The sequence below is a fragment of the Rhinopithecus roxellana genome, chromosome 9 (assembly GCF_007565055.1).
Source record: "Rhinopithecus roxellana isolate Shanxi Qingling chromosome 9, ASM756505v1, whole genome shotgun sequence".
NCBI lineage: Eukaryota > Metazoa > Chordata > Mammalia > Primates > Cercopithecidae > Rhinopithecus > Rhinopithecus roxellana.
Genome location: NC_044557.1, coordinates 73,430,304 through 73,450,617, shown reverse-complemented (window position 1 = coordinate 73,450,617; position 20,314 = coordinate 73,430,304). Strand labels below are relative to the sequence as shown.

The following is a 20,314-nucleotide window of genomic DNA, read 5'->3' as shown; positions in this document are numbered from 1 at the left end:
CTCTTGTAGACATTGAATTGTCACCAGTCTGTTGATTATAAGTTGAAATCCTAGGCGTTTTAGGCAAGTTAATAAATAGTGATCAAGGAAATTCCTGCTTTTGCCTACAATGTAGAAAGTTGGAAAGATTGTCATGTCCATTGTAATAAAATAATGCTGGATTATCTATGAAATCATAACTTTTTAAAGACTCATCAGAAAGCTGAGCTTACAGGGCAGCCAACGGCTTAAAATCTAAGGAAAAGTAAGTGCCGTCAAAGAGGGATGAGATAGTGTCACTGGTTCACCTGAACATTGGAGGGAGACGGGAGGACTGCCATGTAAGTGGGTAAGAAGGATTCAACTAACAGGTTGCCAGAGACGTGGTGTGACCCGTAACAGTCACCTGGCATTCACATACATAAGGGATGTTGCTCACACTTACAGGATCTTCTTTATGGACCTTGACCAGGTGCTAACAAAAAAGACTGAAACAGGGAAGGACATTAGAGAAAGCTATCTTGCTGGTTCACAATTGGATTAGAGGGGAGTGTTCTCTGCTGTGGGAAAAGTATGAAGTCTTGCCTGCACTGTTTTTTGTACGTATCAGCAACCTAAGCTGCTGAGGGAAGAGCATCAAATCTTAGCTTGCCAAGGGTTCAGAAGAAGACCCATTGCAGCTAGAGGAAAAGATAAAGAAAAACCTCAAAACACCATCTCTATGCCTTGAGGAGGGGCAGAAAATCATCCTGGTTATTAGAAGTCTCCTACCACTAGGAGAGGGGAGTATCACTGAAAAAGCTCAAACCCTGAAACTGAGGTCACAGAGTGCTGAGGCTGAACCAGACAGCAGAGAATGCTTTTCCTTGACTCCCCAACCCACATCCCCCTCACCATCAGGCTAGGAAGCACATCAAGCAACAAGTAACCACAGCCTACCACTAGAGAGGGAGTAAGAGCATAGACTCTCTCTGAGGTGAACATGCACAGTGAAGGCCTAAAGCTTGGGGTGGAACAATACCATTGAGGAAAGTACTCAGGCAAAACTGAGTAACCTGTGAATTATAGTGGAACTCAAAAAGAAAGTTAAAACATATTTTGTATTGAATGAAGATGAAACGTGATGGCACACGTGGAGTACAGCTAAAGCTTAGGGGGATATTTACAGCATTACATATTATACTAGAAAACAAAAAAAGTGCCCCAATTTAGTAGTTTAAGCTTTCACATTAAGAAACTAGGAAAAGAAGAGCAAACTAAATCTAAAGCAAGCAGAAGGAAGGACACTGTAAGGATAAAAGTGGGAACCAGTTAAATTGAAAGCAGGAAATAATAGAGAAAACTAATAAACTAAAAGCTAGTTCTCTGAAAAGATCAAGATTGATAAGTCTCTAGCCAGACTGAGGAAAACGAAAACACAAAGTATCAATATCAGGAATAGCACTTAGAACGTCAATAGAGATCCTAAAGACACTAAAGTGTAACCCATGAAGTCTTACGAACAACTGCATTTCCATGTATTTGACAATTTATATGGAACAAATTTTTTAAACTGCAAAATTACTGAAGTTCACTTAAGAAATAGTTGAGACCTAGCCAGGTGCGGTGGCTCATGCCTGTAATCCCAGGGGAGGCCGAAGTGGGTGGATCATGAGATCTGGGGTTCAAGACCAGCCAGCCTGGCCAACATGGTGAAACCCCGTCTCTACTAAAAATACAAAAATTAGCCAGGCATAGTGGTGGGCACCTGTAATCCCAGCTACTCAGGAGGCTGAGGCAGAGAATTGCTTGAACCTGGGAGGCGGAGGTTGCAGTGAGCTGAGATTGTGCCACTGCACTCCAGCCTGGGCGACACAGCAAGACTCCGACTCAAAAAAAAAAGAGGTGAGACCTTATTAGTCATATCTGTTGAAGAAGATTAAATTTATTTTTAAAAACTTTCCAACAAAGAAATCTCCAGCCCCAGATGGCTTCTCTGGTTTATTTTACCAAATGAAGAAACAATACCAATTCTCTACAGACTTCTAGAAAGTTAGAAACGAACACTTTCCAACTTATTTTATGAGACTAGCATTACCCTGATACCAAAGACATTAAAAGATGTGAAAACAGGAAGAAAAAAAAACTAATATCCTCCATGAATACAGACACAAAAATTCTTAATAAATCCATCAATAAGTAAAAAGGAAAGTTACATTATGACCAGGTAGGGTTTATTCTGGGAACTCAAAGCTGATTTTGTTATTCAAATATCAATCAGTATAATTCACCATATCAACAGACTGAAGAAAAATATTTGATCATCCCAGTAGTTGCAGGAAAAGAATATGAAAAAAAAAAATCGTTTGTTTATGATAAAAATGCTCTGCAAACTAGGAATTGAAAGAAACTGCCTCATCAGAAACCCAGGAGTTAACACCATACTTCATGGTAAAAGACGGAAGGCTTCTGCAACAACTGGGAACAGGCCAAGATGTCTGCTCGCAGTACTCCTATTAAGCATCATGCTAGGAGTCCCGGGTAGGCAATGAGGCAGGAAATAGTAGTGAAAGGCATAAACAGTTATCAAGAGATTCTAATACCACCATGAAAAAAATGAAGCCAAATACCTTTTAGGCATTGTCTTAAAATCATGCTCATGTTTAGTTTCTTTATCCACTCTTAGCTTGGACTCTTTGAACGGAAATGTAAGCTTGTTTTCCTTTTGTGGCATCTGTCCAACTTAAGAAGTAGCAAACATCTGGCAGTGGCATAATCTTTATTTTATTTAGCTGTATGAAATACTCAGTTTTGAAGTAAAAAATAGGGAAGCTAGAATTTATTAAGTAAAGTGAGTATCACATAGTCTCTTACTACATACAGAAAGAAGTAAAGAATTCAGCAATTCTTGCCAGGCACCAGTGGCTCACACTGTAATACTAGCAGTTTGGGAGGCTGAGGCAGGAGAAGTGCTTGAGTTGAGTTCAGGACCAACCTGGGCAACATAGTAAGTACCTCTCATCTCTACAAAAAAAAAAAAATTAAAAAATTACTTGGGCATGGTGGTGTGTGCCTATAGTCCCAGCTACTCAGGAGGCTGGGGGTGGAGGATTGCTTGAGCCCAGGAGGTCAAGGCTACTGTGAGCCATGAATGTGCCACTGGACACCAGCCTGGGTGATAGAGTGAGACCCCATCTCAAAACAAAAAAAAACCAAAACAATTCTTTACATATCTCATTTTTTAATGGGATTCTTGTGTCTTACTGTAAATTATATGTAGTTACCGCCATCAAAAAATTGACTAGTTTGTTTACTTTGGATTTTAAACTTTAAGGTGCTTGGTTTTGAGTATATGTTAAAAATCCAAATCTTATTTGAACCATAACTTTGTCCCTTTTGAGAGGCAGATCCATTTACTGAGGAATATATGCATTATAGGAAGTTACAAAATTGAAAGCAATAAGCATACATTTGTAACCACTGATAAAAATAGAGTTTATATGACAAAATGACAAGTAGAACAATGAATTCTGTATTTCTCATTTTTGAAATGGTGCAAGAGTATAGAAATTTGTCTCCAGTATGCTGGGATTAAGTCAGAATAACTGTATGTTATTTTTATAGCTGTTTACACATTTCTGAGACATAAAATTGTATAAGAACTGTAAGGTACAGGAATATTGCTTGAAAGCTGCTATGCTTTCCTGTTAGTGTTACTCATCTCATTCTTAAAATTTGAAATGCCATTAATATACAAAACAAAATATTTTAAGAATGCTGGAAGGGTAATAATTAACATTAATACTTATTAAGGGCTTTCCTAGACAGGTAATAATCAACATGAACACTTATTAAGTTCTTTCTAAGTGCCAAGCTTTGAAATATATTGTTTACTCATCATAACAATTGTGAAGTGAGTAGTAGTATTACCGTATTTATAGGGTGAATAAAATGGTTTAAATATCCTGCCCAAAGTGATAGCTATCATCCTCAAAGAGCATATAAGTGAAATGAAGAGACAGACTCTATGGGAAAGGTATAAATAACTAGTTGCAATACATGATTTCTTTTTATTAGCATTAGGGAAAACTTCTTGGAGGAGAAGATGCCATTCACATATGGCATAACGTATATAATGGACAGGATATGCAACGGGTTAAAAAAAACATGAATCAAGGAATGGGGAAATAAGGGAGACAGTTTTGTAAATTGCGATCCAGTTTTCCTAAATGTTATGTTTTAAGGAAAGTAATAGTGAATATTGAAAAGTATGCTGGGGTCAGTTGTTGAAAAGCTTTCAAAATGCCATTTAAGGCAATTTGGACTTTTTTTTTTTTCAAACATTGGAAAGGTATAGGGGGAAATTTTTGAGAAACTAAGATTTCTGTAAGTGAGAACTAAAAGACACAGAGAACTGTATACTAAGTCTAGAAGCTCTTGACCCTAATTACCCTCCGTTAGGTTAAGAACCTAATTATGAGATTTTTGCCTTACAGAATCTTCAGCCAATTATTCTAACTATAAAATAGATAAGTCCCAAATCTAAAGATAGATTAGCCTTGGTGAATATATTACAAAAATAATCACTTTTCACATAACATTCATTAAAAAAAAATTCTCTACAATATGGAGAAAAAAAGGCAGACTTCTAAGTTCTCAAGAAGAAGTAGCGTTGTGAGATGGGTGGTATGTTAGGTTGCTGATGTTGCTGCAACAAATTGCTACAAGTTTAGTGGTTGAAAACAACACAGATTTATTCTCTTACAGTTTGGGAGGTCAGAAGTCCTAAAATGATTTGTAGGGACTACATTCATTCTGGAGGCTCTAGGGAAGAACCCATTTCCTTGGCTTTTCTAACTTCTGGAGGCTGCCTCCATTACTTGGCTTATGGCCCCATCCTCCATCTTCAAAACCAGCAGTATATCATCTTATAATCTCTGTGTATCCCCTTGATTTTGTTGTTATCTCACCTTCTGTGTCTGTGGCCCTCCTCCCTCTCTAAGAACGCTTTCTAATACATTGAGCCCACCCACATATTCCAGGATAATCTCTCCATCCCAGGACCTTGAACTTAATCACATCTACAAAGTCCCTTTTGCCATAGGTAACTTATTCACAGGTTCCAAGGGGTTTAGATGTGGACATCTTTGGAGGACATTATTCAGCCTGCCACAGGTGGTATGTAAAAATATTAATCTGATAAGTAATTTGATAGGAGTTACATACATGATGCTGAGGTTCTCAGAATTCAAGCGGCTCATATAACCATGAGAGTGGGAGAATTCTGGGAACAACTGATGGTTGAATTGAGTCTTAGAGGGTAAGTGGGAATCTTATCAGGTTAAAAAATACAAGGAGTCCAAACAGAATGCCATGTCAAAGGTATGGCAAAGACAAACTATATGAAATTGCTAGTTTCATAATTAACATCACTTGACACAATCGCCATAATGGAAATATGTGTAAAGGAAGTGGCTGCTGAAGTGAACAAACATCTAAGTCAGAGTAAGGGACTCATAATAAGGCACCTACCTTCATTCTCATCCTCTTATTTTCATGATTGATCTCTCTTGGTGGTCAACTTTCACTTGGTGGCTCAAGGTTCTCTGTTCTTTTCTCACTGCTGTCTGTTCAAGTATGGATGGACCAGAGATCATTCAATTATATCAATCCTCATAATATTCAGTACATTCTTTAGGCACTTGGCTCATGAAAGTAGATGTGTTTTTGTGAAAATATTATTTCAACTTTTATTTTAGCTGTTATTTTTCTTCTGTGAAAGCCCTTGGTTAAAAAAAAAAAAAGACTGTCAGAGTTGGGGTGCAGGGAAGACAGCTGAAGCAGTGTAAGGTCCATCAAACCTTATAATAACAAAAGGCCAGTTAGGTAGTGGTGACTCTGAAAATAAACCTCATCTATCCACTGATCATCAGGTGTAAGGAAAGAAAAGAAATAGTCTGTGGTCTCTGTGTGCTGGCCTTCTCCCCTTACTTTGTAGAGAGCTAGCACTGGCTCTACTCAAAAGCCCTATTTCCCTGGCGTTGCTGGGGGAGCAGAAGGTGGGTTGCTCTGACACTGTATTCTCCTGTGATTAGTAGCTTGTGTTGTCACAGCTTTACCAATAATAGGTCTTCTTGCTGGAGAGCCACTTCACAGCTTTCCCTATTGAATTCAGGTCAGGTCTCCACTTTTACTTTAACCCAACATTTTACTGTTCTCCAGTACGCTTACAAACTCCTAGAATCAATTCAGTATTTATTAAATACTGTGCGTATTTTATATTTTCTACATTTGATATGATTTTCGTTGGTATTCTGTTTCATATTTTCCACTCTGATAATAACATTTCTCATAAAGAAGACTATCCTTACAACATATCCTTCATTTAGAAAAAGTATTTCTATAAATGAAATTCAGTAAGTTTCAATTTGATAATTTTGTATTAAAATGAATTTCTGTAGGCATCAATATTGCAATAACAATTATTGATGTGTTACAATAACAAATGTTGACATTATTGACATATTGACATTGATACCTTAATTAAGCAATATGTTAAAGTAAATAATTTATAAACAGATGTGAGTGTGAATTCCAGCATTGTGATATTTCTCTTTAGCCTAGGACAAGTTACTCAAGCTCTCCAAGCCTGTTCTTTCATCCCTTAAATGAAGATAATAATAGCCTTGTGTGTTGTTGAGAAGATTAATATTTATAACATGCCTGGCATGTAGAGTGTGCTCATAAATTCTGATAGTGTCATTATTCCTAGTGATTATTACAAGTTAGCATTAGTAAACTTCATGTGTATGTTCTATGGTTTAAAAATAGTCTGCTTATAAAATTGGTGCTTTATATCAGCAATCCCCAACCTTTTTGCCACCAGGGACCAGTTTTGTGGAAGACAGTTTTTCCATGGGCCTGTGGGAGCTTGGTGGATCGTTTCAGGATGAAACTGTTCCACCTCAGATCATCAGATATTAGTTAGATTCTCATAAGGAGCACACAGCCTAGATCCCTTGCATGTGCATTTCACAATAGTGTTCACGCTGCTATGAGAATCTAATTCTGCTGCTGATCTGACAGGAGGTGGGACTCAGGCTGTAATGCTCCCTTGCCTGCTGCTCATTTCCTGCTGTGTGGCCCAGTTCCTAAAAGGCCACTGACTGGTGCCAGTCTGAGGCTCAGTGGCTGGGGACCCCTGCTTTATATCATGTTTTAAACTATTTACTAACAGGTAAGAAGTAGTATATCGCATGGTGATTAAGAACATATTAGACTCTGGATCCAAATTTCAGCTCCATGACTTATTGCCAGGCTGACCATCAACAAGTTACCTAAATGCCTTGTGCATCACTTTCCTCAGCTTTAAAATGAACATAACAGTAGCAAATTTATCTCAGGGATATTATGAGGAGTCATTCAGATTAAGTATATAAAAAGTATGAAACAGTTGCTGACACTTAATGCTGGCTGTCAGCTTCTGCCATTGTTATTGTTGTATTATTAATGTGTTGTTGGGTAAAAAAATTTTTTTTTAAATCACTTTTTAGGTGAATCTTGGAAGCAACCAGTACCTTTTCTCTGTCATAGTGGATCCTAAAGAAATGCCCTGCTTCTGTTTACGCCATGATGTTGATGCCCTACTCTGGCAACCACACTCCAGCAAACAAGATGATATGTGGGAGCACATCGCAACTTTCAATGCTTTAGGTATAAAGCAAACTCTTTGACATTTTCCATGAAATCAAAACTACAGTCATCATTCATTTAAAGTTCATTTCGTTTTTTTTTCTTTTTAATTTGAGCTGTCCTGATTACATTTAGATTGATTTGTGCTATGATTTGTTTTCTTGTACTAGTGGATGAGTGTTAGCACTGTTGGAACATTTAGACTAATCTGTTTTTATGCTTATACAGAAGATCAACACAGAATAGAAATGAAAGTGGTTATCTAACCATTTGAATTATTCTAATAAGTCATTTGCTTTTTCTAATTCTGTAAGCCATATAATACTGGAGTCTGAACAAGGAGCTTGGTAATACCCTACATGGAACTTGTATTCAAGTTTCTTCAGAGTAATCTTCAAAAACATCATAGAATTCCCCTAAGGTGTAATGCCCATTAGGAGACATCTTTTGTCAAAATTAAGACAAAAGAGAGCCATTATAATGAAAACACTTATGGAAAGTGATGATAAGCAGAAATTAAATTTATTTGGTAGGATAAAAGGAAAAAAATCAGTTTTAAAATTAGGACTTGAAAATGTTTAAACTACTTAATTGTAGATGTATGCAATCATTGATTTTCTGTCAAAATGCATTAGCATTGTGTGACAGAAATTTTTTATGTGAATTAGCCACAGTTATTGCTTTATTGAAAGGTTATTTTAAACTGGCAGCAAGAAGTGAAAGTATGTATTTTGATGGCTAGATATGCACAACCCTAATAGTAGAAGAAATTTATTAATTATCCCTTATAGTTAATAATATAGGCTGCTAAACTGGTTCAGACACCAAATGGATTTTTATGACCTGAAGTACAAAGTTTGGTTGACTAATTTAACCATATAATTTTTAGCCTCCCTACTATAATGCTATTTTTTAATTATCTATACTTTAGTCAGAAGAAAGCTCTGTCATATTATCTTTAGATGCTCAGATCTTCTATTTGTATCCCCAGATCCCCTATTATAGAGGAAGTCTATGCTTAATTCTAAGTTAAATCAACGTTACATTAGATATGTACTCTTGAAATATATACATTATTCTGTCAAGGTTAGCCTGGATAGCTACTTTAAACTATTTAAATAGGTATCTAAATCTTCACTTTTCCCACTTCAAACCCTGCTTAATTAAAAACAGTATTGATCTGCATGTGCTCAGTAGTTCCTTTGCTTATTCATTGTTTGATGAGATCTCAATTTTAATTAGTGTTTTTTTTTATTTTATTTTATTTTTTGAGACGGAGTCTCGCTCTGTCGCCCAGGCTGGAGTGTAGTGGCGCGATCTTCGCTCACTGCAAGCTCCGCCACCGGGTTCACACCATTCTCCTGCCTCAGCCTCCGGAGTAGCTGGGACTAGAGGTGCCCGCCACCACGCCCAGCTAATTTTTTTTGTATTCTTAGTAGAGACGGGGTTTCACCATGTTAGCCAGGATGGTCTTGATTTCCTGACCTTATGATCCGCCCGCCTCGGCCTCCCAAAGTGCTGGGATTACAGGCGTGAGCCACCGCGCCCGGCCTATATTTTTATTTTACATGATCTTAAATACCTAACATGTGCTAACCATGTCACAATCTGAAAATCATAATTTATATTTTGGAACATAAATGTTATTTTAATCCAAAAAGATACTTTTTAAATGTGTACATGAATTAAGATTAAGGATTTTTTCAGTTTAGAGACTTGAAATTATTTTTTAGGTTATAGTGGTCAACATTCTACTTCTGGGGGCTGAAAGTACAACAAAATCCGGTTACAGTGTTGGTATTGTTATGTAAAAATATCACTAACATTTTAGGGATAATAAGAGAATGCATCATGAATACTACTACATTCAGGGATACATTATGAACAGAAACCTAAAATAACTTTATGATGGTATCCTATACACATTTTCCAATTTATTTAAGAGGAAAAAAAATGATTCTGTGATGCCATATCCGTAATTCATGAAGCTAAATATTAAATTGGCACTTAAAGGTATTTTGTCATGTATTTAGTGTTTTAGATTTTAGAATTTTAGTGTTCGAATTCATGGAAATTAAATGAAACTATATTATGCTTTTCTTGAAGAGAGAAAGCCGTCTCTGTTTTGTTCCTTAAGAATTAAAGTTGTATTTTTGTACCAGTTGGGAGAGACTGATTGTGGTTAATCATTAATGATTCAGAATTATATACCTTATTTTACTTGGGCATTTTAATTTGTAATAAACATTGCAAAATATTAAATGTTAAGTCATGATTTTTCCCCTTCTGTTTAATATATAGTTTTTCTTTTGTTTGTCTCATATTCTTGGCAGGCTATGTCCAAGCATCAAAGAGAGACAAAAAATTTTTTGCCTGTGCTCCAAATTACTCCTATGCAGCCCTTTGTGAGTGCCTTCGTCGAGTATTCATCTATCGTCAGCCTGCTCCCATGTCCACTGTACTTTACAACAGAAAGGAAGGCAGGCAGGTAGGACAGGTTGCTAAGCAGCAAGTAGCAAGCCTGGAAACCAATGATCCTATTTTAGGATTTCAGGCAACAAATGAGAGATTATTTGTTCTTACTACCAGAAACCTCTTTTTAATAAAAGTCAATACAGAGAATTAATTATTCTAACATATTGGCTTCTTTGTACTGGAAAAGTTTTCAGTGGTACCTGGAGGTCTGGACAATATACTATAACCTCTTAAGTTTTAATGTGCTAAATATATCTTGTATGATTTTTTATTTTTTAAATAACATTGGAAATATATTCAAGAGATTATGATTCTCTAAAGCTATGGAATGAAACTGCAGATTTAGAGAACATTGGCTTCTGTAAAAAAAAAAAGGTAAAGATAGTACTAGCAAGTATACTTTTTAAAATAGGCTAGAATCTCATGTTTTATATGAAAGATGTACAATTCAGTGTTTAAAAATAAAAATATTTATTGTGTACTCTGTTCATTGATAAGTTGCTACAGTCTATACCTATAAAATGTACAGGATAATAGTTAAGTGTTGAGTATTGTACATATGTATTTAAATGGATTGAATAACTGAGTCTACATGGAGGGAGAAATGTTAGAGGACAGCAGGCCTAATATTTTTTAAGTTTACTGAGAGACCTCAATTGTTATTTTCAAATTAAGTATAGCTTTATGTAACTTTCAGCCAGTTGCTCTGCCACAGACATAGACAGAGAGAGATAAGATTTCACATTATCCATCACTGTGAAACAAACCACACCAAAACTCAGTGGTTTAAAATAAGGACATTTATTATTTTTCACAATTCAGTGAGTTGGCTGTCTCTGCTCTACAGGGCCTCTCAGCCTCCAGTAGGCTAGACGGGTGTTCTTTCCATAGTAGAAAAAACATCCTAAGAGAGCAAGCTCCAATATGCAAGAGCTTATGGATCCTGTACATCTATCATATTTACTAATGTTCCCTTGAACAAAGCAAATCACATGGCCAAGTCTAGAATCAGTATGAGGGGACTACACAAGCTGGCAGATAGCGGGTGGTATGATTCATTGATGGACCAATCTACCACACAAGGACAAATTATAATTTATTCTTGTAGCTCTCTTTATTTTTCTAACAATTTAAACAAAATAATCCTGTTTATATGTTACACTTTTTTGCCACAAATTTTGTTTTTTCAAACTTATCTTTCCAGGTTTGTTTTAGTAGGTATGTACCTGGAAAATTTTATTACTTTTTATAACATTTCAAGATATGTATCTTATATAAACCTCCAGTTGGATTTTATATTTTAGTAAGGAAGTTAAGACCTTAATTTAAGAGGCAGAAGATTAAGATAAGAAATATAAGATAGAAAATATTTGTTGCTAACATATCTTTTGCCTGTCTGGGCAAGTATTTGACTCAACTAAATTTTAATGAATGAATGTTTGAGAGACAGAGAGGAGGAGAAGAGATGAGGATTACATACATGTTCTAAACCGTTTGTCAGAATGCAGTTTCCTAGAGAGTATTGGGGTGCTAGGTAAAAAGTTAGGAAAGGTCCTGAGGACTGGTATTGACAATTGGAGTCCTAATAGTACTCTATTAGTATTAGGAAAGAGAGACTAGGTACCAAACGTCATGAGATCATAGACATAGAAAACTGTATAGTAACCAAAAACCAAACAGTAATATTTCCAGAACTTTTTAGTATTGTTGTAAAACTTCATGAAACAAAAGACCATTTAAATAGTGAATTATTAAAAATCTTTATTATGGGAAAGTAGATCTAAATTTTCTCTAAAATTTTCCCCAGAGATAATAAATATCTTCTTAGGGAATGTAAGAAAAATGTATAATAAAAATGTGGTGCTTAATTAACCATGACTATGTATATATTGCAAATATTAGTAATCAATATTCTTTGTGCATGTGATTTTTTTGCATGATTAATGTTGAATTGAAAGCTCTCAGGATAATTAATCCTAAATATTGTTGCATGTTGACGTATTTTAAAAGATGAATAGGCCTAGAGCAGTGATTTCAAGCTATTTTCTTGAAATGCTTCAGGGATTACATAAACATTTAACTCAGCTTAAACAATGTTCTAAGGTACATATACTTAGAACATTGAGGTATATACTACAAGTGCTAAGAATGTAGTACCTTGTATTTTTGTTGATTTTTATCATGTTATAAATAGGAATTTATAAAATGTGTATGATAGTAATAAAGTAGTATTTTATGTGTTTTGCATATAAGAGTCATTTAACAATATTTGCTCTTTTAACACATTTAAGCATCAACTATTTACCTTAGCATGATTTTTTCAGTATTAAGGATAATGTATTACTAAGGATAAAGAGACAATTTACATTCTAATTATTTTCAGGTAAAATTTCTTTTTAGGGAAAAAAAGAGGAGAGGGTAGCATAGAGTGTGGCTGCTTTCCTGCTAAAGAAGTCTGACCAAAGCTGGAACCTTGGAGACTACCCACAAGAGTCAGGTAGAGGAGTTGCCAATGGGAAGAGTTAGAAGAAAGAATCAGTGTCAAGAAATTAGGAATGGTTAACAGTGTTAAAAAAAAATATTCTTAAAGTACATTCATCACATTTCTACATAAAAGGGGAATGACTGTACAGAACAAGTTAAACTATCATTACACAGGAATTTCAAACATTTTGTGTTATTAACTATAGGAAAGAACAAATGGTAAGTTTATGTATGGCAAGTCATATAAGAAGGCAAAACTTTTACTCATCACTTATTATTACTGGAAGAATATTCTAGTTACTTCTTAGTAGTAAGTGTGTCTTACTGAACAGGTAATAATAGTTGAGCTGGTAAAAAAAAAAAAAAAATAGGCCTAATGATGGAAGTATAGAAGCAATAAAACAAAGAGAAGGAAGACCTTCTAGAATTGGTAAGAAAGAATAAATGCACAAAAAGAGCCAAGGTAAAAGGTACCCAACCAGATATCAAGATATATCATGAAGCAGTAAAAAGAGGTAGCATCATTGCATTAGTAAACAAAATAGACAAACATTTAATCATCCTATACTTACAAGAAGAAAATATCTATATTCTCAAGGTTGAGAAGGCTTCTTAAGATCCAGAAGGCAGAAATATAAGAGAAAGGATCGATGAATTTGATCATTACAAAATGTGAAATTTCTTTATGACCTACTTTTGGTAAAAGATAAAGCAACAGACTGAGAAAAGATATATGACTCATGCATAATACATGAATATTAAAATCTAGAACAAAGAACTATCATTTAATAAAAAAGCAAACAAATTATACAAAAGGAAAGCAGACAAAAGATGAACAGTTAATTCACAGAAAAGAAAAGAAAGATGGTCAGTAAAGCTACAGTAATCAAGACAATGTGGTATTGGCACCAATTTTGACAAATAGATCCATAGATCAGAATAAAGAGTCCGGTTAGAGACTCAGACACATATGGTCAGTTAATTTTAGTCAGAGATATTTCAATGAAGAGGTAATACAAAATGCAGAGATAATTTGATGGAGAAAAGATATCTTTTCAACAAGTGGAGCAAAAACAGTTGGGTATTCATTTTTGCCTTTATGATAGCCTAAATAGTGGCCACCCAAAGATATCCAGTTTCAGTCCCTGGAACATAAAAATATAACCTTATGAAGACAAAGAGTCTTTGCAGAAGTGATTACAATGAGGATCTTTACATGGAAAAATTTTCCTGAATTATCTGGGGTGGACCCTAAATCTGTGTCCCTTATAAGAGAGAGGCAGAGTGCAGTTACAAGCACAAAGAAGGAGAAGAAGCTTATGTGAAGATGGAGTTTAAAAGGCCACAAGCCGAGGAATGCTAGAGCATGCTGGCAGCCACCAGAAGCTGGAAGAAGCAAGGAATAGGCTCTCCCTCAGAGCCTCTGGATGGCGAATGGCCCTGCTGACACCTTGAGTTTGGTCTTCTGGCCTCAGAACTGTGACAGAATGCATTACCACCAAATTTGTGGTAATTTCATTACAGCAGCTATAGGAAACTAACACAGCCTTGTATCAGAATTCACTTAAAATGGATCATGGACCTAAATGTAAAACCTGAAACTGTGAAACTTCTAGCAGATAACATAAAGGAAAAATTTTGTAAGGCTGGGTTAGGCAAAGATTTCTTGCATGTGACACCAAAAGAGAAAACTGATAAATCATACTTCATCAAAATTAAGAAATTATGTTCTTAGAAAGGCAGTGTTGTGACAGTGAAAAGCCACAGACTTGGAGAAAGCATTTACAAATCACTATTTGATAAAGGACTAGTATCCAGAATGTATAAAGAACCCTGAGAACTCAATAATAAAATAATCAAATACATAAATTTTTTATTGGGCCAAAATATTGAACAGATACAGCACACAAGATGAATGGTAAGTAAGCATGTGAAAAGGCACTCAACGTTATTAGTCACTGGGAATGTGCAGATTGAAAGCACAATGCGATATCACTACATAGCTGTTGAAATCCTTTAATTGAAGACTGACCATACCAGATGTTGGCAAACATATGGAACAAATGGAGCTCTCGAACACTGCTGTTTGGAATGTAAAATGGTAGAATCACTTTTGAAAAGAGTTTAGTGGTTTTCTAAATGTTAAACATGCATCTTCCATGTGACCCAGCCTTTCTACTTACCCATTCTTTTACCTAAGAAAAATGGAAGTATATGTCTATTCAAAGATTTGAACAGAGCAACAGCATTCATAGCAGTCAAACCTCAGAATAAGTCAAATATCCGTCAACAGATGAAGGGCTAAATACATTGTGCTATGTCCATGCAATGGATTATTACTCAGCAATAAAAAGTATCAATATAACCAACATAGATGAATTGCAAAGTAATTATGCCGAGTGAAGCCAAAGTACATACCGTATGCTTCAACTCAAAATTCTAGAAAGTGCAAACACATAGAAAATAGATTAGTGATTGCCTGAGTGGGAGAGATTTGAAAGATTATAAATGGGCAGAGAAACATTTTAGGTAAAGAGATACCTTCATTATGTTAATTGTCGTAGTTCGTGAGTGTATACACAAGTTAAATTTTATTAAAAAGTATACCTTAAGCATTCTGTTTTGCACATCAACTCCTCAATAATGCTTTTTAAATTTTTTTAAAGATTATTGAATCTTACCAAAATTTTCCTATTGATTTAATTTCTGCTTTTTAATTTTTTTTCTTGTATTGCAATGGCATTTTAATGCATGTTTCCTATATTACGGGTATCAGCATCCCTTCCCTTTTATCTTGGAAGTATACCCATTCCCCTTATTTTGGAAGTGTACTATAATTTCTTTCTAAGCCCATATATTTGTGTGTTACTGACTCCGTCCTTGGCATCGTGTACAGAGAACATTATTAAGGCTAAACCAATCAGTACTTCTGAGAATGCAGAATTGCTGGTCATGGTGACTGGTTCATAAATGGGCACTTGACCCGTTTAGAAACAGTAATTCAGAGTGAGAATTTGCAGTGATTTCTGCGACAAAGCCTTGCCACTGGATGTAAGAATAAAAGGATATAAACAAAACCACATTTGTCACTGCAATAAGATGAGAGCTTCTCAAAATAGGGAGCCAGCAAAGGATGGCACTAAGAGACTGAGAAAATGGACCTTGATAATGTCATCTAGTCCTACCAAGCAATTCTTAAAACCAGCTGTTCTTAGAATTTTGGATAATGGGAGTCATTAAGTTTTCTTTTTCCCTAAGTCAGTTTAGGTCAGATTTTCTGTTACTTGTACTCAGAAAAGGCCTGATTCCATGGTGGAAAATTCTTTCAATGTATGACTATACTCTTTACATTGAGACTTTATTCTAGATTTTTATATCAGTCTATGGATGAGAATTATTGATATTTTAATCCACATAGGGGTTCAATAGATACGTTACAAACGATTTTTAAATGGGGGAATCTTTTTCGCTTTAAAATAGTTTAGCAACTCCTCAAAAATGTATATTAATGAAAAGAAATTTAGAATCTGTTTTTTTGGTACCAGGGAGGGAAGATAAAAGTAAATGTATGAGATCTTTCAATCCTGAAGCTGTGTTTTCTAACTTCAGTATTTTCCATGCACTCAGTCTACAAATTTTTTACTCCAAACAGGAAAAAAAAATCTGTAACATATTACATTTTTAAGCCATTTAAATTTTTTCTACTTCTTGAACTGACTTTTTTTAAGTGTTTGAGATTCACTTTTAATGCTTGCCAAAATATCCAGTATGAATCTCTTAATGCAGGAAAAAATGATATCAGGTGAATATTGAAGAAGATTAAACATACTCTTGACATTAGAATATTGTTCTCTTATCTGCCATCTGTTTTTCACAAAGAAAATGTAGTTTGACCTACAAAATTAGTACAGTCGCTGAAATTTATGGAATGAAGAACTCTCAAAAAACTATTCTGAAGTCCTTTACTAAGTAGTTAATAAACATTCTGTATTTTTCTTTTATCTGCAAATAAACGCTTACTTAGAGGAAAAAGAGAAGGATGAAGATTATCTTAGTGGAGGCAGAAGGTAATATAAGCATAAAGCATACCCCTACGTAGGTTGATATAATAGGAAGTTAATTAGTGGTGCCTCAGGAACCCAGCTGAAATCAGGTGTGAGGAAAAATAACTGAGATTTCAGACAGTATGGAAAGCTGCTTTGTAAGAGTCTGGCAGTTTTTCGAAAGGTTAACAGTTAACAATATAACCCAGCAATTCCTCACCTAGGTATATACCTAAGAGTAATAAAAACCTGTACACACATGTTTATAGTAACATTATTCATAGTAACCAAAAAGTATAAACAACCCAAACAGCCATCAACTGACCAATGAATAAATAAAATGTGGCATATCTGTACAGTGGAATATTATATAGCAATAAATGAATGAAGTACTGACACATACTACAACATGGATAAACCTTGAAAACAGTATGCTAAGTGAAAGAAGCCAATCATAATAGGCTACAGATAGTAGGATTCCATTTATATGAAAAGGCAGATCTCGCTGGGCATGGTGGCTCACACCTATAATCCTAGCACTTGGGTAGGCTGAGGAGGGCAGATCATTAGAGACCAGCCTGGGCAGCATGGCAAAAACCCCACTTCTACCACAAAAATAACAAATATTAGCCAGGTATGGTGGCACATAACTGAGGTGGGAGGATCACCTGACCCCAGGAGGTCGAGGCTGAAGTGAGCTGTGATTGCACCACTGCACTCCAGCCTGGGTATCAAAGTGAGACGCTGTCTTTAAAAAAAAAAAAAAAAAAAAAACCAACCGTATCTGTAGAGACAAAGTAGATTAGTATTTGCCAAAGGCTTAGGGGCTACAGTGGGGGAGGAATGGAAAGTGACTGCTAATGGATATAGGGCTTATTTTGGGGGTGACAAAAATTGATTGTGATGACTGCACAACTCTGATTATATTAAAAACGCTTGGATTATATGCTTCAATAGGTAAGTTGTTTAACTTGTGGATTCTGTTTCAAGGAAGCCATGTGGAAACAACAAAAGCATGAGATAAGAGCTAAAAAAAAAAGACTGAGGTCATCTTCCATGCTAAATATGAATGGGTTTCTAAAAATGTATTAGTATTTTTGCCTTCAACTTTGTTGGAACATCATATTTTTAAAGAAATTTGAATTTTATGGTAGGGAAAGTATTCCTACCGTTTTATTAGGGAAACCAGATAAAGTGGTGATTCCCTCTCTTGCCAAAAACTCTCAGAGGAAATACTTTTCCTGTAGTATTAGGAGGAGTTATTTGGACAAAACATTTTCTTGATTTTTGTTTTTGTTATTCTGATATTTACGTGTCATTTAAGACTATGTGAGTCTATAGGAAATGATTTTAAGCTATCAGCATTTTTGTTCTTGATAACATGCACAGTCTATGAATACCACAGAAAACACTCTACATATCTTGTTTAGGAGTGCATTGACCAAAATTGCAGTGATCCTAGAAAAATGTATCTACTGACTTCAGGACCCCTATGAGACATGTGCCATCTAAGGGGTTTTAGTGTTGGAGTACATTTTGATATTTAAAGTTTTTCTGAACATGTTACAGTTTAAATTAGCACCTCTGAGTTTATCATTTATACATGTTCCATAATGAATAATTTAAACCAATAATAAAAATTACGAGTCCTTAAATGTCCACAGTCTAGTTGAAAATCATTGCAGTGGGCCTGGGAGCAATATCACAAATTATACTTAAGGATATGAGGCCTGTTAGGGCATTGGAACAGGGGGAAAGCATTAGCAAGACTGTTCATGTACTCGAGTTTCTCATGATCTAGAACTTATAATTTTCTTTGTCTTTCTCTTCTTTGCTCCCTCTCTCTTCCTCCCCTTCATCCTTTGTACTCTCATCTCTCCCCCTCCTCCTTTTTCTCTCTCCTCTCCACTTCTCGCTGGCAGTTACTGCCTTGGCAGAGTTTTCCGCCTTCCTTAACCCAGACACTCATCTGCCATATACCTACCAGGAAAGGTCTAAGATACCATCACTAACAGAAAAATAGTGTAACGAGAATGCATTTGACTGCTGATATTTTCAGATCACCTCCTTACTACATAAAGGGCAAAATATACCTGTTCATACTTGTGTTAGCATAGAGAATTGTTAGCAGGGAGAATTCTTTGTTACCAACATCACATGGCAAAACGACTGTAAAAACGTTACTCCTGTAACTGAAGGTGAAGGTCTTAGATAATGAGAGATGCTTGACATGTGAGCAGAGTATGGGGAAGCAGTTTGAAAGAGGAGATTGGGCATCAAAGGGCCAGATCTCATAGTTACCTAGTCGGCTTTATTGCCAGTATTACGGTATGTGTGGGAGGAAACTGTATTCAGATTATTCTTGTTGTGCATAATTATGGATGTATATATACATGCACATACATATGTGTATATACATCCATAATTATGCACATGATATATGTGTATGTGTGTGCATATATATGTATATACATTCATAATTATGCACAACAAAAATCTGCAGTTCAGACCTCCTGGGCTCCTTGTATATATAACTATACAAGGAGTGATATAACTCCTTGTAGGAGTTATACAGATATATAACTATAGTTTTATAACTATGTAGTTATATATATATATCTATATAACTATGTATATATATAGATATACACACACACGTGTATATATATAATCTGGAACTGAGTCATGTTGAGTATTATAGCTATTATTTGTGGGAAAATAACCAAAATTTATTCAAAGACAGTGGCTGTTCCTTCCTTGGTTACATATTTCTTTTTTTAGCTGAAGAATGGCTTTGTTAGATTTCAGTATGCACATTTTACACATCTTGAAGAGAAAAAAAGACTTCAGATTTTGTAAACAGGAAAAGCAGAATGTTACATGGTCAAAGGAGAGCTCAAAGTGTTTTAAGCTCCTTATATAAAACATATCAGAGAATAAAATAATAAAATACAGGCAGTGCTTCCTTGTATTGCATTTCACAGGTATTGCAATTTTTGCAAATTGAAGGTTTGTGGCAACCTTGTGTCAAGCAAGTCCTTTGGAACCATTTTTTCAATAGCGTGTACTCACTTTGTGTCTCTATGTCATATTTTGGTAATTCTCATGATATTTCAAACTTCATTATATGTTATAGTGACTAGTGATTGGTGATCTTTGATGTTTCTCTTTTTTTTTTTTTTTTTGAGACGTAGTTTCACTCTTGTTGCCCAGGCTGGAGTGTAATGGCACGATCTTGGCTCACTGCAACCTCCGCCTCCTGGGTTCAAGCAATTCTCCTGCCTCAGCCTCCCGAGTAGCAGGGATTACAGGCATGCGACACCACGCCTGGCTACTTTTATGTTTTTAGTAGAGACGAAGTTTCTCCATTTTGGTCAGGCTGGTCTTGAACTCCTGATCTCAGATGATCCACCCGCCTTGGCCTCGCAAAGTGCTGGGATTATAGGCATGAGCCACCACACCCAGCCCAGTCTTTGATGTTTCTATTCTAATTGTTTTGGGACACCATGAACTGCACCCATATGAGACAGTGAATTTAAGCTATAAAGGCTGTGTATGTTCCGACTGCTCTACTAACTGGTCCTTCTCCGTGATCACTCTTTCTTTCTTTCTCTCTTTTCTTTCATTCTTTTTTTTGAGGGGTGGGGGTGCCCTGGAGGGGG

The 20,314-nt window shown here is 35.6% G+C and overlaps 1 protein-coding gene across 1 annotated transcript in view; it reads left to right on the top strand.

Moving 5' to 3' along the window:
- Nucleotides 1–12,372, top strand: part of NUDCD1 (NudC domain containing 1) — a 91,471-nt gene extending 79,099 nt beyond the window's left edge. Inside the window, exons 9-10 of the mRNA XM_010363093.2 lie at nucleotides 7,512–7,671; nucleotides 9,984–12,372. Of these exons, the coding sequence (XP_010361395.1) occupies nucleotides 7,512–7,671; nucleotides 9,984–10,276 (453 nt within the window). The 3' untranslated portion in view covers nucleotides 10,277–12,372. The remainder of the gene's footprint in view (nucleotides 1–7,511; nucleotides 7,672–9,983) is intronic.
- Nucleotides 12,373–20,314: the final 7,942 nt, after the last annotated feature.